The 19,079-nt window shown below is 34.4% G+C and overlaps 1 protein-coding gene across 1 annotated transcript in view; it reads right to left on the bottom strand.

Moving 5' to 3' along the window:
• KCNT2 (potassium sodium-activated channel subfamily T member 2) overlaps positions 1-19,079 on the bottom strand; it is a 214,330-nt gene that overhangs the window by 35,410 nt on the left and 159,841 nt on the right. The window contains exons 20-23 of the mRNA XM_081825152.1: positions 16,457-16,568; positions 5,686-5,787; positions 2,903-2,986; positions 1,917-2,045 (exon numbers count right to left, since the gene is read on the bottom strand). Of these exons, the coding sequence (XP_081681278.1) occupies positions 1,917-2,045; positions 2,903-2,986; positions 5,686-5,787; positions 16,457-16,568 (427 nt within the window). The remainder of the gene's footprint in view (positions 1-1,916; positions 2,046-2,902; positions 2,987-5,685; positions 5,788-16,456; positions 16,569-19,079) is intronic.

Below are 19,079 nucleotides of genomic sequence, written 5' to 3'. Positions count from 1 at the left end.
TTTTTTTTAAAGATTTTATTTATTTATTTGACAGAGAGATAGAGAGAGAGAACAAGTAGGCAGAGAGGCAGGCAGAGGGAGAGGGAGAAGCAGGCTCCCCGCTGAGCAGGGAGCCCGATGCGGGGCTCGATCCCAGGACCCTGGGATCATGACCTGAGCCGAAGGCAGCCGCTTAACTGACTGAGCCACCCAGGCGCCCCTTGATGGTTTCATTTTTATCTTTAATTATTTAGGTTGCCTCAATTTTTACACAATAGGCACAATATAAAATTTAAGTAAAAATATATGTGCCAGAAGATTAATTGAATTCAATATAGGAAGACAGAAGTTATCTTTATTTAACTTAGTTTCCTTTTATCTTCCCAAAGATGTGTGTTTTTCATACAAGCTAGAGTTTTGGGGATTTATAAGCATTTTATTGAAGAATCTTTTTATGTGATGGGAAGAACTGACCAAAATGTAATGTTAAATGCTCTGTGATGGCAACACAATTATTGCCATCAATTATCCTTTCCCTACTATAATGTAAACAGCACACAACAAAGTTCCTTAATAATATAAAATGATGACATGAATATGAACTTGACCAAGGGCAGAATTTACTATGTTCAAATTCACAAAGGCTATACATAAGAGCATAATAATACTCTGGTGAATGGAAACTTTCTTTGTACTTAACAAGCTCAAATAAGTGGTTAATTGCTTAAGTGTGAAAGCACTTGTCTTCTCTTAACCTTTAATCAAATACTAATTTTTTAGATACAGTATTCTTAAAATTTTAGGCATATCTAGCCAAACTATCCTACAAAGTAGCAGAGATGGCAATAAAGTTCCTTTTAGCATGCCTGATCTACAGTGAAAGTGCTAGAAAGCATCTCAGAAAAACTGAACAATTTCCTGCTGTCCCCAATATTACTTATTTAAATGTCAAACCATAAATTTTAGCAAGTAAACAAAAATCCACTCCTTTGCTCATATGCTTTCTATAAAGCTCTTTTTTGCTATATATGGATTCAGTGATTTTAATATAAACCAGTTTAATGGCTGCATGGACTACTAAAATGCAAATAACAGATCTGAGCCTCTTAGTTAACTTTGCATAAGACAAAAATAGATATGGCTAACCAAAATTTTGAATAACTTTAAGATATTTGAGAAGAAAAATATTTCAAGAATACAAACCATAATTTATAGTAAACAATTTTATAAATATTGGTAGGATAGTGTATTTATCCAAAATTTTTATTTCATAAAAGAATCTAATTTAAAAGGTGATGTTTTACCAAGGATATAAAAACTATTTAGAACCACATACTGTGGCCACATCAGTGTGGATGTTTTTAGCTGTATGAAGCCATTGGAAATTTTGTTCCATATTAACAGATTCTAGTTTGCTTTTAAAAATACTGAGCTTTCCTCTGGGAAGGTCTGGTAGTACTCCTGGAGTTTTATCTTGGCTTCAGAGTAGTCTTTAATCTAGAGTTTGAGAAATGTGAATTTCAATGCTTACTAACTTTGTTTAACTTCCTTCCAAATGTGTATATGTGAAATAAGGAGTATATTAAAAAGCTATATGGCTTGCCCTGAAAACTGCCCTTACATGTCAGAAGGTCACTTAAAATTAATTTGCTTCCTGACAATCTAGACATGCAAAAACCTAGACCTACAGAAGGCATTCAGAGCCCAAAGTTCACAAACTCTAGAAGAGTCCCTTAGCCAACAACATTTTAGGGAATTCTGATATAGTTTACTTCAACAAATACTTAAATTTTTTGCCTCTGAGAACTGACACTGTGTGTTCAGAGAGCATTCTTTTTCACTTTCTGACTTTTTTTAGAAATCCATTTCCAAGATTAGGAATGGCTATAGTCAATCAGATTAATCATTAAAACTGGAAAATTTTGTTATTTCCAAACCTCAGATGTAGCAAGTTTCTGAGATTCAGTTCTGTAGATTCCAATGGGAACATCTCCGGTAGAAGAGCACAGCTTCTGGTAAAGTCTGGCATAAGTTCTGATCCACAGGTCATCCTCAGTGATTTTCATCTATAAGATACATGAGTTATTAAAAAAAAAAAACCTCAGGGGTTATTTTTCATTTTTTAAAGGCTAAATGTATGAATATTTTGAAATCTCAAAGTGACATTTCATAAGTGCTTATGCATGTACTGAACTTATTTATGGGACTCTACCTTAGCTTATCCCCGGGGTTCCACAAACTTCAGAAGACCAACTACTGAATTTGCGGCAGCACAACACTGTGCTAGTTCAGTATCAGTAGACAGTAGTAGTCACTCGTAATTGGGAGGTGTTCGAAAACAGGTGTAGACTTTTTGGAATGTTGCAATGACTACAAGCTGCTACTGGAATTTAGCAGACAAGGTCTGCTGATGCTACAAATTTTCAAATGCAAAAGACACTCCAGCACAAAAAGAAATTGTCCATCTAAAGTCCTAATAATGCTCATGTTGACAAAAGGGTGTAACAAAATGAGCCTAGGGCTCCCAGACAGAGGCATAAGTACTAGTCCCGCTTTGCTTATCATAAATGTGAAATGTTGGCAAGTTGTTTCATTGAATACACTTGGATAAAGTATATTCATTTATAAAAAAAAAAAGAGGTGGGATTAAACTTAATGGTCACTGTTTTCCTCAACAGTGTGGCATCTTATGTCAGAAACCATCAGTATCAAATGCCAGCTAGAAAAAAAACACTTGTTCTGAATTTTGTATAGAATGGCTGTTTTCATGATTAATTTAAAATAATGTTTTCTCTGAAAATTTTTTAAAGAACTAAAAAACTGTGAAGATATTCTTTGAGCACATATTAGCCAAAGTACATTATAGATGGATTTCAGAAACATCTATTAGAACAATCTTCTATTCCAGCAAATATTAACTTACGGAACAAAGAAACCCTGATCCCGGAGTAGTGTCCAATCCCAACAGAAGTCTGGTGATAGAAATCATATAATCCTTTACAAATGACTGCAATATAAACAACATATGTATTTATTATGTGTATGAAATGTACAGAATAGCTCAGTGAGAACATCTTACCATTTCTAAAAGGTTACTTCTCATAACACATCATTAAACCCCCACAAAAAAAGAAAGTAAAAATCTATCTTCTCAGTGTCTTAAATACACAGGTACAGGTTAATTGTCCACAAAGAAATATGGGGAATAATTATTCACTAGAATATCCTGGACATGCTTAAGTTTTATGTACTATTAGACATAATAAAACAGATTTTTTTTAAGATTTTTATTTATTTATTTGAGAGAGAATGAAAGAGAGAGAGCATGAGAGGGGGGAAGGTCAGAGGGAGAAGCAGAGTCCCTGCTGAGCAGGGAGCCCGATGCGGGACTCGATCCAGGGACTCCAGGATCATGACCTGAGCCGAAGGCAGTCGCTTAACCAACTGAGCCACCCAGGTGCCCCATGATAAAACAGATTTTAATTAGATTTTTTAATAACAAAAAACTATGAGCTAAAATAGAGAATATAAAAAAAACTTGAAAACTGAAATTTGCAATTCCAAAAGGTTTTTTAGGATTAAGCTCTTTGCTAGTAGATTAAATTTCTAATATTTCAGTAAATCTAAATATTAATGAATTAATAATTTAGTATTAAATATCATTATCAGACTATTTGATGTGCTAGTATATAAGATATATTTTGATATATTGCTAGAACACTGCTCAACAGAGTATTAAGTTAACAATGCTTTCAATTTTGTGAATTTATTCTTAGTTCTGAGTGAAAAGAAAAACTTTCAACAGATACAAGCACACTTCACCATAACATGTAATAATTATTTCATAGATTGTATGAAATGACTGTCTTGAATTTAATCTTCAAGTGTTAAACAAATGAAAAATTTAAATACTCATCTAGTTATTTTGCATCGCAAATATTTTTTTAATACCTTTTAAATAAATTTACTAGGCTCCTTTGTTCATTACTATTTTACCAACAGCTAGCATCAGAAAACTAAATCCTGCCTTCTAAACAAGAACAAAGGAACCATATCCATTCCCTTTCCTCAGGCCAAAGAAAGGCAGTTTGGTTTTGAGGTGTGTTAGTATCCTGGTAGTTATAACATGAACTAACCAGAGGCCACCAAGAGCAGTGGTGACAGGCACTTTTAGGAATTATATCTGATTTCTAATATTTATTTTTAATCAATAAATGAGTACTCTTTATCTGAAAACATGAAACATAATGTATCTTGTCTGACGTCAGGCAAACCTAAATAGGCAGTTACTACTTTGAAAATTATTGTTCTGCTTCACCCTTTCTGCAGTAGCTTCAGAAAAAATTAACTCCTGTTTGTGTACTTACAACAAAATAACATAAGGTAAAAATGAAGAGAAAGAAAGAACTATTGCATTCCACTTCCGTAGAACAATTCCTCTTCTGTTTAGTCCATCTATTAGACTTTCTCATGAGATTTTATTTAAACATAAGATACCAGGGCTAAAAAATCTGAAAACCACTGGTGCATAATGACATCAAGCATTTGACTGCTATTGACGTAAAATCTTCAGTTTCAGCATCGTTCTTCAAACAATTCCTCCCCTCCAATCCCCTCTCTAAGAGATCAGAAGTATGTACGTGGTAATGGTGTGGGGGGTGGAAGCCCCCCTCTTGGAGTGCCCAGATAATGTGTCTGGAAAGTTTAGGGTGAACAGGAGTGCTTATTCTCCTTTGCTGCGTTTGTTCCTGCACTCATCTGACATAAGCAGATGGTTTGTGACATTGCTAGAAGCATATTCCTGGGCATAATTAGCCCAAAGGCCAGTAGAAAAGCTTTAGCCATCTTCAGATTAGTTTATTCAGCCAAGCATTGCAGAAGAGGGTACATAAAATGCATAATCAAAAAGAAAATAGCACAACAAAATGTTCGAATGCTTAATTTGAGATTAAAATTATCAAATAATTTAAAACTCCATGAATATCTGTTTTCTCTTAATAGAAATATTTATAAATTGTCTGATTACTTGAATCAGAGAATATGAAATATTAGTGCTATTCAGTATCTGGTAGAGTTAAAAAAAGATTAAAATATATTGGTGCAAAATAATATCTCTATAAATTTCTTAGCTATGATCAAATGATAATTTTATTTATTTATTTATTTTAAGTTTGGCATTCAGGAACAAACTAAATGGTTCTTAGTTGTTGCAAGATCTTTTTATATTTTTTCTAAAGTAGGTGGTAATTAGCAGATATTTAAAATATCCTTGGTTTATCAGTTTATTGACATCATTTTGATGTCTTATTTTTTTTTAAATGTGCATTATGAAGAAGGTTGTCTTTTTTTTAATATAGTCATTTTGTTCTTACCTTCTTTTTTTACTCTGGTAACATGCTTACAGTAATAAGCAAAATATATTAAAATGTCACAAAAAACACTGTAGGACACTGATGCTAAAGAATGACTAAAAATTATTTCATAGATTACTCTGAAAAATAATCTTTCATTATTCTGAAAAATTTCCTTACACAATGTTTCGTAGGCACATGTGTCATTAAATACACAAAATGAAACACTGAATTACTTCTAGGGCCCATTACAAGTTAACAGCTCCATGAGAAACACTAGATGTATTATTCATTTAATAAAATTTAAATGAAATTAGAATAAACATTTTAGAGAGAAAAAAGAAACACTGCATACCTGATAGAGAAGAGTGTCCAACATACTGATGCTAAACACCCTCCCAGCAGCAAAAGGCAGCCGAAACATAAAGGCCAAATTAGAACCTTTCTCTCGTTCTTTCTGTTCAGAAATTTGAAATAGAAAAATTTGTGAGGGCTCTATAATTTATGCTTTTCTGCTTAACTTTTCCTGACATATGTGAAGAAGATATTTTCATTATATAGTTGTTAGGTATGAATGTACATTACTTCACACATTATAGTAAGTATACATAGCTGTATTTTTAATATGTCCCTTTAATGTTTATAAGGAAGGCTAATCTTCTCATACACTAAACATGTATTCACTCTTCTTAAAAAAGTTTTTATTTAAATTCCAGTTAGTGAACATATAGTGCAATATTAGTTTCAGGTATAGAATTTAGTGATTCAACACCTCCATACAACACCGGGTGCTCATCACAAGTGCACTCTTTAATCCCTATCACCCACTTAACCATCCCCCACCCACCTCCCCTCTGGTAACCATCAGTTTGTTTTCCATCATTAAGAGTATTTACTCTTCGTAAATATTTCTGCAAAGGACTTGAGGTAATATAATAAAAGGAACAAACACAATAAAAGCATTTAATAAGATGTAAAAAAACAAACAAAGCCTAAAGCCACATAACATATCATAACACCTGGAAGTTTTGCTTTTGAATATTCTGGATATTCTGAATATATGTAAGGACACAAAAATAGGCAGGTAGAAGCCACCACATCCAGTGGCTTCCAACTCTCTCTCATCTGAGTTTTCATTTCTCTAAATGCCTTTTAAGTTGTGTCAGCCACACCAAACTGCAAATGCAACTAAACTCTGTAAATGCCAAAAAAAAAAAAAGAAAGAAAAGAAGAAAAGAGAAGAAAAGAAAACAGCGTGTTGTGCGTATTGCAGTGTGTGGGAGTTTCTTCTGAAAAATTCTGTTGCTATTATCTTCCATTAATGAATGAAGACATGAGAGCAAATGTTTGTGTAAGATTGTAAGGAGTTTCTTAAGAATCTAAGTTAATCTTGTAATTAGCAAACAGTAATCTCAAAAATGCTGGTTTTATTTGTTGCCAGCTTTACTTGGAAAGATAGATACAGCTAAGCAAATAAAAAAATCAGTCCTTGTTCTTTGAAGCAATGCAAGGAAGCTCCTGTTTCCAATGTAGCAAATTTGGAGGCTCCTCAAGAGAAGGAAAGCCTCCCATACCCAGATTTTAAAACTGTGTGCCAAAGAGTATTACTCAAGGAATGAAAGAGGGCTACTCTTGTTGCTTGTTGTGAAGGCACGAGGGTGACTTGACCCCTAGGCATCCCCTGGACAAACAGATGAGGTTGGGACACAGACTTAGCCCTTCCAAGTAGCAAGAGGAGTTATTCTACCACATCTATCACATCGATGTGGTTGAGAAGACTGTCTAGACTATAAGAATACCCTCACTTGAGATTGTAGGGAGAGAATAAAGGGTAAAATAAGCAAGTGGTGCCCCCATTTTTGTCTGTTTCCATTATATCATAGTATATTCTTTAATTTAGGAGCCTAGGTGTCAAGAATGCTTCGTTTGAACAGTACATGTAGGTCATTTGTAGATGACTTCTCCGTTCCTCCTTGCATGGACTGTTGTTGAGTCAGATTGGTTGTCTGGTGAAAGCCTAAAATTCTTTCCCCAGATTCAGGTTTCATGTCAGTATGGATAACATTCTCATCTTGGAGAATTCACTGTTCTTAATATCAGTTCTGCAAGTCCTCCCCACTCTCTAAATGTCTAGTATGCTTCACACCCTCAGAAAACCCTTTCACAGCCAAGGATACTGCTCTTCTGCTTGTGTGAATAATTCTGCATTTGTGATTTACTCTCCTTTTTTATTATTAACTTTCCTTACAGTAGAGAAAAAACACCAAAGATCTTACAAACACTATTTTCAAGACCTACTAGTTTTAAAGTTACATTAAAAAGTAAGAGCTCAAGTAACTCATTCCATCCTGATGAGAATACATTCCACAATTTCTTTCTTTACTTCTAGATGATGAAGAAGTTGGATTAATTTCTTAAACCGCACTTTGTAAGTGCCATTATTATATGTGGGGAAAAAAAAGAATTGGAGATAATTTATACTTAGTCTTACTGTCCATTCCAATGTGATATTGTGACAAAATCATTTATCTACCTCTCTGCATCGCAAAAGCAACATACAAGCTAGAAGTTTTATACTTTGGCAATAGATAATCCAGATCGTAACTACAGAGGAATTTCATTTGGCCCGCATATATTTACTGATGTCTAATAAGTTCCAACATTTAACATAAAAGCCTAAATTTCTGATTCCTTTTAAATTTGGAAAATCTGATATCATAGGTCATGTCAACAACTGGCCAGAATTGAAAGCATCTGCTTCTTATGAGATTCATCTTTTCTTACATATGATTCATTTTATTTATCTGTATCACCTAATTGCATGGTCAGGCTCCTGATTTCCACTTTGGACGATAAGATACACAGTTGGAAATGAGTCAATGGATCTGTTAGCGCACATCTTGTTTAAACAGTAACTTATATCAGAAAAAACACAGTAAACTAAAAACACATTTACAATGTGTATTAAATTAAGAAAAAAATAGAAGAAAGTTTTGGCTACAGAATATTCCCATGGCTTCATAAAAAATGAAGCTGTGTAATCAAGAAACACTTATCCATGAACTGTTATATATCAAGCACTGAACTAGGTTGGTAGGATGCCGAGGTAATTAACAGAAGATTCCAGTTTTGCAGGTATTCAGTTTTACATAGAAGACAGACTTAAAATCAAGCATCTACAAAACCATGTGATATGAGCCTGCAGAAGTCCAAGTATCAAGGAAGCCTAGGGAGGATGCAGATAGTGTCATACATGAAATGACATCATAGTTGAACCTTAAGAGACAAGTTTGCCAAATAGGAAGAAATCATGCATTCCATATGCATGATCTTATTATTTTTGCTTTTTTATAGAACAAGAGATTTAAAATATTTACACTTTTATTAGCTTCAGTTTGGAGAAAAGCAAACACTGTTCTCTTTTGTGCTTTTATAAAACTATGAAATAAACTATGTGTATTTACTTTTCAAAAATAAAGGTAAGTTCTGTACTATTTAATGATGTTCAAAAGTTGTAACTCATAAAACACAACTATAGTTTTAAAAATTACTAAAACAGGCTAAATCAACAATAGTCCCCATGATGAAGGAAGGCCTGAAAAACAAAACAGCTTGTGAAATGCTGGTAGCTCGCTGAAAAGAGATGAAGAATTAGAACCAACTAAACTGCCTGCAGAAGCAGTTGGCAGTCCCATTGGGGGAAATTTTGGAACAGAAAAGGTTAGAAAACAACCTTGACATAATAATTAGAGGAGAAAATCCACATTGTTTGACTAGGTTATCGGTGTAGATGTGATGTTTTGAGGGGTACTTGAAAAAAGAGTTTGCTTTACCTTCATTAAGAATAAAAGCATCATTCAAGAGACTAGTTTTAAGTAAGGAAGCCTATGAGTTTAAGGGTAATGTCTAAATATACCCGAGTCCTTGGAAGATAAACAAAGGGTGCATACATTTCTTGTGGAAGTTTTATGACCTGAAGGGCTGTCGATAAAAATTATGTCATGATTTTGAAAAACTAACAGGAGTTCAAATGAATGACTCATTGCTAAGTCTAGACTATTTTTTGGTTTTCAGACTACTTCCAAAGGATCGTTGCATATGTTTTGTTCCTAAAAAACTGATTAAGGGGGCGCCTGGGTGGCTCAGTCAGTTAGGTGTCTGACTCTTGATTTAGGCTCGGGTCATGATCTCAGGGTCAGGGGATCGAGCCCCACACTGGTTCATAGATAGTCATCTTCTTCCTGGGTCCTCACATGGTGGAGAAGCTCTTTGGGGTCTCTTTTATAAAAGCACTAATCCCACTCATGAGGGCTCCACCCTCATGACGTACTCACCTCCCAATGGCTCACACCATCACATCAGGGCCTAGGTTTCAATATATGAATTTTGGGGAGGGACACAAACATTCAGCCTATGGCAACTTTGGACATATTTATGAAATCATAATACTATGCACATTCTTAAGAGATAAATTTACATATTAAAATAATTATCCACATAAATAACATTTTATCACTCCTCTAGAGTGGATCAGGTAATGCTTTTCCATATTTAAAGGAAATAGAAACTAGTATCAGTATTCTCTTCAAATTCTTTCTGGACAGCCATGGGAAAAGGTAAATATTTTCTTAAAAACGGGATAAAAAAATTTCCTAATGAATCAAAGCCAGTGTAGGCAGATGGCACCAAACTCCATTCAGCCATTCTAATACTACGATTATGAATAAAAGGTAGTCCAACTTGTTTGGACAGAAAAAAAAAAGTAAGGTCAAGTGTTTTTGTTTGTTCCTATATATCTATGCCTCCCATCAAATTATAAATTCCATGTATTTATTCTGTTGGTAACCTCTAGCACTGAGCAAGGTATTTGGCTCATAACAGGTGCTCGGTAAATATTTATTGGTTTGAATTTAAACTGAGAATATATAGAATTTGCTACTTGTTTACACAGCGAATATATTAAAAAATAAATCTGATAGTCTCACTTATTTCTCCCAGATGCAATCTCCAATTTTTATCATTTTGCTCTATCATTGACTACAAAGTGATATGATTTACAGACATGACTCTTTGCATTCTGACACCAATTCTTTGACACCAACTGGATGTCCTACAATTCAATTCAATTATGACACTACCCAGAGTTGGCACAGACCCCAAGGGTTAAGGGGCTCAGTCCCACAAGACGACTCCCATTTCAGACACCAGCCACAAGTCCCAGATGTCTCCAAGACAACTGTACTTCTGTCCAGCCTGCTATAAATTTGGGGCTTCCCACAACTCCCTCAGTTTTGATAATTTGCTAGAATGTTCACAGAACTCATGAAAATGCTATACTTAATGATTATCATTTTATTATAAAGAATGAAAATAAATGGCAGATAAAAGGTACATAGGTCAAGTCTGAAAGGATCCTGAGCACAGTAGCTTCTGTCTCCATGAAGTCAGGATGCACCACTTTCCTGGTGCATCATTATGTTCACCTACCAGGGAGCTCTCCAAGTCTTTTTTTTTTCAGAGTTTTTATCAGTTTCATTATGTAGACATGATTAATTAAATCATTGGCCACATGATTAAACTCACGTCCAGCCCCTCTGCTGTCCCTGGAGGTTTGAAAGGTGATGAAGACATTAAAGTTTCAATATTCTAATCATGTGGTTACTTTTTCTGGCTCTCATCTTGAAGCTACCCAAAGGATCCTCCATGAGTTGCTTCCTTAGCATAAAATCAGGTATGGTTGAAAGATTGAATAACGAAAGACACTCCTATTACTCATAAATTCCAGGGGTTTTTGAAGCTCTGTGTCAGGAACCAGGGACAAAGACCAAATATATATATATATATATATATCACACTATTCATCTCACTTTTCATTACTTTGCTTCTTACATCAGTGTGTAATTACCATATGATAGCTCAAGTGTAATTATGATCATTATTGGGGAATGGTGATAGTTCAAAAGCAATTTTTTTTTTATTTATTTGAGAGAGAGAATGAGAGACAGAGAGCACGAGAGGGAAGAGGGTCAGAGGGAGAAGCAGACCCCCTGCCGAGCAGGGAGCCCGATGTGGGACTCGATCCCAGGACTCCAGGATCATGACCTGAGCCGAAAGCAGTCGCTTAACCAACTGAGCCACCCAGGCGCCCCAAAAGCAATTTTTTAAAGCAAATTGTGCCATAAGCATGAATAAAAGGCATTTTTATAAAATGCATCAAAACAAGAGATGAAGTAAGTCTTTTTGGGAAATGAGATGAAAAAGTCTCTTTTTCCTACTGATGTCCTCCTCTTCTCTGTTTTTTATTACCTGTCACATTTTCCATGTCCACTTAGCTCATACACTGTGTTTCTGATGCCTGCTACACCTATTTTTTTAGAGGAAGTGTCAATGACCCAACATAACCAATGACCGAACATGGGAAGTACTTTTGGGAAAACAATGGTGGCAATGAGAATATCCAAGACAAAAAAGGATAATATAAAACAAAACAACTCAAGAACAAAAGTGCACAACAACAAAGGGAAAATGCAAGCTAAAGCTCAGATGTTCAGAAAATGTTTTGACAAATTTCATAAATTTGTGGTATATTGCACGTGACAGAGAATGTGGACTGTCTACCAAAATCCATTGCCCTATTCTTCATAGGCATATGACTGGACTACATTTCCTAGTCCCCCTTGAAGTTAGGTGTGGCCAAAGGATTGAGTTCTAGCCAATGGCATATTAGTGGAAGTCTATGTGTCACTCCCAGACCTGATCCATAAAAACTTCCATCTGTTTACTATTGGTGTGTATATACTGTTATTTGCTGCCTTTAGTTGTACATTTCAAGAAAGACAGTAGCTCAAGCAAGAATTATTTTCAAGTAGAGACTAAAAATAAACAGGGAGCTCAGAGATTAGGAGCCTCTAATATTTAAAAATTGTGCGCTTCTAAATGCCAACAGGAGAGAAAACTGAAACAAGGCACTGAACAACAAAGTCCAACCCAGCACTATTGTCTCAATAATCTCAAAGGTAGCTTCCAAAGAGATAGAGAGATGCATGGGTTAAGAAGGCAAACAAATAAAGAACTTAAAAATTATATTTAAGAAGGAACTTTGGGGATCATCTGGTCATAAAAATTTATGGAAGTAAGTATACCAGAAGTTTATCAAGTTTTGAAAGAAATTAGCAGACTCCTCTAAGAAATCTTTAGACTTTAAAAGTTTAGGGGAAAAATGCTTTCATAAGCTTAAAAATTTTTAGATTTTTTCAAACTTGCATACGCAATAAGCAGGATAAAAATTCACACAGGCTGCAGGAAGTATGTACTCCCAAAGTGACATGGATTAAAAACAGCTCAGGAAGAAGCTTGAGGTGACACAAAGGTCACATAAAACAACAGACAAGGGAATTCCTCGAGACAGCAAATCTAAAAAAATAATCAAGGAATAATCAAGAAATTTCCTTTTCACAAGAACAGACAGGGGTCCTCAACAATCATTCATTCATTGCTCACATCATTGTCACAGACCAGTGATCCTTCTGTGCTCTCAGTTCTCTCCTTTTCCTAATGAAATTTATTATTGTGGATATTCTTCAGTGAGTGGTCTCTTCCAGAGAGTTCTTACAGATAATCACTTCCAATACCAGTGGCAACGAGTGTTCTATTAGAATTCAAGGTCTACCAGGAAACCACCCAAATGTAATCATCATACAAGTAAAGCAGCCAGGGTCAATGCAATCTAATATCCCACACTCGTTCTAACAAATTCTAGCACTTCTTAAGTTTAAATGAAAACAACTTAGTGTCAAAAAAGTGTGTCAAGCAGCCGAGCTGTTGTTTGTTTCTAATTCAAAACCTTGATTATGTTTCTAAAGGTGAAGGCTTTATCTATGAAGGTGAAAATGCATCTAATTATAGATAGAATAAAAGGATATTCATAAATATGTTTGAAAGATTAAAAACCTACCTATTCCTCAGCCAATAATAACTTTGGAATATTATTCAATACTAGAAATAAAGATCAATTTCCCAAGCCTAAAAATATCTCCTTGTATCCAGACTACAAATACAGAAAGATAATTACTAAGTTAGCTGTATTTGTATCAGATAAAAAGCACTGATTGGAAATGAACAGTTACTATATCATTGATGGAACATATGTTAGTTTATTAGGGCTGCCATAACAAAGTACCACAGACTGGGTAGTTTGAATAGCAGAAATTTATTGTGTGAGAGTTCTGGAGGCTGGAAATCTGAAATCAAGGGGTCAGCAGCATTGGTTGCTTCTGAGGGCTGTAAGCGAAGGATTTGTTCCAGGCTGCTCTCCTTGGCTTGTGGATGGCTGTCTTCTCCCTGTTTCTCTTCACATTGTCTTCCCTTTATCTGTGTCTGTTTCTGTATCCAAATTTACCGTCTTTATAAGAATGCCAGTTGTATTGGATTAGGGCCCACATCAATGGCCTTCTTTAATCTAATTACCTCTATAAAAACCCTATCTTCAAATAAGATCACATTCAGAGGTACTAGAGGCTAGGACTCCAACACATCTTTTTTCGGGGTAGGAATACAATTTAAGCCATTAACAGCACTAAAGTCTAAAAGGTTTCTATGTGACAAAATCCCTATTTCAATGGATAAAATGGTAAGAACTGAATTGAAAAGAATTTTCTATGGCTTTATAACCTCCAAACCAACTGGTTTCAATTCCAAGTACCCAAGCCCCTCTACTCCTTAATAATTAGAGAATATACTGAATTCCTTTACTCTTTTAAGGAAATATCTAGTATATGTAAGAGTAAATACAAATCTAAAAAATAAATGAATTTCCCTGATGCCAAAAGAGAAGAAAACTCCCTTCTTCCTCTTCTTTTTCCTAGAGCATTTCCTTTAGAAAACTTACGATTGTAAATCCTTTTTATGCCGCTTTCAGAGGGATGCAAACCTTTTGAAAACCTGAATAATCTCTAGCCAGTTTTGTATCTCAGTGAAGTCTTTCTTGGAAGCCTTGGGACTATCTTTCTGAAATGCGAGCATAAAGCATCCTGTCTTTCTGTCTTTTGGGGAGATTAGTCTAGGTATCTGGCTGGAAGTTGTAACTTCTTGCTTGTTGCAAAGATACAAGAAGTTTTATTTTTCCTTTACATTAAGACAATTAACATGTATGCAAGTGATGGTATTTGCCTAGCTATATAAAAGAGTGAGATGCCTTTCTATTTTTGTAATCTCTTTAGTGGATTTCTTAAGATGTATATCACAGTCTGGTTTAATGCTTATTCAAGTAAAATTTTCCTACATTTGTGAAGAGGATTTCTAGGTTGGTAGAAGACTTTATTTTTAATTAATTCCCCAACAAGGGAATTAATCTCATATTGTTCTTCTTTTTCCTTAATGCAATAGACACACAATAATATAGACATACACACTCAACACTATTGAAAACATCTTCCACAATTATGACCTTGAAACATCCACTCACTTGGCGTAAAATTGAATACACAGAATGGAATATTTATTAGTGACATCCACAGTAATTTATAATTATGTTTGTAGTACCATTTATTTGAATACTGATTATATGCCAAACCGGGCTAAGTGTTTTGGATAGATCATGTGGTGTAATCTTTGCAATAACCTTATTATTTAGCTATCACCACTATTACTAGAGAAGAATCCCAAAGCTATCAATGTGTAAATAATTTAGCCAGGTTCCATTCCTAGAAAGTAGTAGAGAAATGGGCCCATCTGACTCCAGAGCCTGTACTCTTCATCACTAGGTAATCCTAGTTTGCAGCAAAGGAGACCCATCAGATACCATGTCAGCACTGATTCCAGCTGGATTCCTGATAACTGGGTTTGCTTGCGGGTGCTGAGCCAATCTAGCCATGCTTGCCACCCTTTCCATGTTGTTAAAGCAGTGGGGCATAATGGAAGTTTTCTGTCCTGAACATAACGTCCTTAAGATTCTCTTACTGCACTGACTTGATAGCTGTATGATCTTGGAAAAGTTATTTTACCTGTCTTACACTCAGGTTCCTCTTCTGAAGGCAGTGCCTAACAGCACCTTAACTATGACTACAAAGGAACCATGGGAAGGATCTGCTAACAACATATGTGACCGGCTCTGACTGAAGATGGAAATCAACAAACCAGAGTGCAGTAATGGCCCTTGTTCAGCAATATGTCTCCTAGCAGTTAGGACAATGTTGAGCATAAAAGGTAATCAAAATCACATGAAAAAATGAACTAACCAAACAACAATAACAAATGTAAGGCATCATTTTCTGTGCGTTTTATATTGTCATAAACAATAAAGATGGCATAGATTTAACACATTTTCACATGAATAAGATTGAATCTTATTGCTTTCTCTTACATCAAATTCTTCCAGTATACTAGTATCAAGTAAACGCTGGAGGCAAAATCCCATTTATAGCCACACTCAGGCTAGACATTAAGAATGGAAACCACACCTTTCTGGCCATATAACATGACTTTAGAATCCTACTTTGTCCATTCACATTACCTTGTTCCCTTCCCAAACCTAATCAAACCCCCATTCCAAAGATCCTCATTAAATAAGATTTCCTAGACTCAAGAAACTTTGACTTTGCTTCCCCAGTTCTGAAGCATTGCCAAAGCTCTCCTGAGGTGATGGTCTCCCTTAAATAAGTAAGCAGTTAACTCAGCTTTGTCTCAGATTGTGTTGGTGACATTTGGGAAGCTAAACTTTCAACAAAGCCTACAACTTTTCTAGGGCCTTAAGGATTATTTTAAACTGCAAAGCCCTCTATAAACACAGATTTCTTGATATAGCAGTCATGATATTAACAATATAACTGACATTATAAGTGAGCATATGCATTCTTGTTGCATTTAGCTCTTTCATAGATCATGCTTTCAATTTATAATAAATGACAAGAGAACAAGATATTTTCATTATGTTCACTTGTGATACAAATGGTTCAAATCCATCAATTCACATTAAGAAATTGTAAACTAAGATTTTAGATCCAAAATAAGAATTCAAAACAGCATTTTTATTTTTACTACCTCATAGCATTTCTTTCTACAATAGGAATTTCAGAGTTACTCCTTCAGGAGAAATAGTTAAATGCAACTTCCTTAATATGAAGTCTTACCTTTTCCAGTTTTGAAAGAGCAAGAGAGTAACAGTCTTTGGCTCTGAATTGCATGAATCTCATGTTGGCTGGGTGAGTAAGTTCTGTGATAATACTGAGACTGGAAAACAACCTACGTTAAAAACAAACAAACAAAAATTTGCATTACACTAACAGCAGCAGGCATTGCCACATAAACTGTCCGTACAATGCAAGAAAAATGGAACACTATTTTCCAAAGAATATTTTAACCAACATTTTAGCACTAGAAGAAAAATAAATTTAGTAATTTGGCTTTTATTAGACATTTCTCTCTACAATTATGAAATGGCATAGAAGAGAAACTCATGAAGCTGATATAAGAAGCTACAAGGTGACTTTGTGGATAATGTTAAAATAGAAATTTGTAAGATGAATATGCTGATTGACAAAGATATCATGTGATGAGCTTATTGTCCATAATATGAGTTCTTTGATCTTCTAAGATTCCCTATTATCAAAGTATGCAATTTTAAACGTCAAATCTTGCTACCATGAACTTCTGAGAAGAGAAAATAGTTCAGCTGAAATAACATTTCATTATAATGAATTGAGGCCAAGGCTCAATTGATAGTGTTATTCTAAAGGATCCTGAGTTTTAACCCCATAGCTTTGCATTAACTTTCTTCCTATTCACCTCCTTCCCCCAAAACACACACAAACACACACACACACACGTGCACACATACACACATGATAGTAGTTATCAGATCATAACTTCGTTATTGTTATTTTTACTTACTGAGGGCAATATTTAATATCTAAGTTAACAAGTCATTATCAAGTGTTTGTGATTGGACAGCTCTGGTCTCCAGGACATAAAAAGAAGTATAAAGTGAAACTCCTGCCTTTAAATTAGACCCTACTACCTACAGGGAACTACAAAAATTTATAAATTATAAGGCTGTACATATTTTTCTAGGGGTGATAAATATGGCTGACTGAGTCTTCACAGATTATGTAGCATTAAGACACCAGTGAATGGATAGCTTATGAGAAGCATCTAGGACAGTTTTGAGATATAAGGCTAGAAAAGTAATTTGTGAGAAAAGCATAGTTGCAAACCGACAAAAATTTATTTCATCTTTTGGGAAATTTTCATCTTCTCTGAGAAATACAGATTTTTATCTTTCATAAATATTATTATTCTAATTTTGGATGCATTTATGATTACTTGGATGATATAATCCTTTTCTAACACATTATATCACATTATATATATAGCTATATATTTGAGGTCGGAGTAAGAGTGAGTGGTAATATGACGGAGTGACCTGGTCATTGTACTTAAATGACTTAGAGAGTGGAAATTAGATAGAACCAAAAAAAGTGCATATGATGTACCATTTCTGTTCTGTATAAATGAATCTGTACCATTGTTATTTTAAACTGAGAAAGTGAATGCATTTATCTAAGTCTGCCATCTAGTGAAAATCTGTAACTAAAAATACATAAATAATGAAATGTTTTATTGCATTGCCTTTTATATCTACAAAGTATTACTTACATTCAATTATAATACATTTATAAATTTGGTTCTGAAATAGATTTAATTATATATCTTTAAAATACTAAATATAAATCTATTTCTGGGCCTTAACATGGCTTAAAACACATTCTGAATATAAGACATTCTAGAAATAAAATGACATAAAAAGTCTATCTTCCCCAGGTATGAGGATAATAATAAAGCAATATTATAGTTGAAAAATGATATAGTTTTTTCTATTTAAAACTTTTCTACAATTAATTTATGTTCTGATTGAGAGATGTAAGTATCATTGTGGAGATGTGCAAAATCTCTATGGAATAGTCCCCTGCCTGAATTAATTTATTCAAAAAGTATTTTTGACAGACATTCCCAGGTATGCTAACCAATACAGAGATGAAAAACACACTATATACTCTATTTCCCAGACTACTGGGAGAACTCTGAGACTAGCTGCAATTATATATTCAAGCAAAACAAACATAAGTACATACAAATCTGGAAAATGTTTACAATATTTTAATAAAAATACTGAGCTAGTGTGCTACACTATAAGTTTTGATCTGTTGTGGTGGCTGGGAATGATGTTTCTGAGTAATAGGGGGTATACATTAATATATAGGTACACACATACACTTAGATACATGAATCACTAGTTTTAGACTACAACTGACTATCAACACGAAAATAAATATGAATATAGTTTTTTACAAATACTTTTTAAACACTTTAGGTCTGAGTCCAAGTTAGTAATAAATGAGACTATAATAAATATCAGATATCTCCTGTATTTAAATTTATCCATGTAAACCAATCAAAATAATAAAAAATATTTGTATGCTATATAAAGGAATCATTCTTGTATTTATACATATTCATTATCAATATTTTCAATTATGTCATTTTCCATGTGTATAGGTATGTTATTTCCTCAATGAGACTATGACTACTTGTGCCAAGCTGAAGACAATATTCCCTTTTTTATTTTTTATTTTTTTAGCTTGCCATTTATGCTCTTAGCGTCCGGGGATGCAAGTCTTCTAAATGAGCAGCTCTCCCCACTCTTACTTTTCCCCCAAACCACTTTTCACATTGTAGCTAAAACAATATTTTAAA

This window comes from Leptonychotes weddellii, chromosome 6 (genome assembly GCF_054177405.1).
Source record: "Leptonychotes weddellii isolate Sample4059 chromosome 6, ASM5417740v2, whole genome shotgun sequence".
NCBI classification, from domain to species: domain Eukaryota; kingdom Metazoa; phylum Chordata; class Mammalia; order Carnivora; family Phocidae; genus Leptonychotes; species Leptonychotes weddellii.
This window is presented reverse-complemented; position numbering and strand designations above follow the sequence as displayed.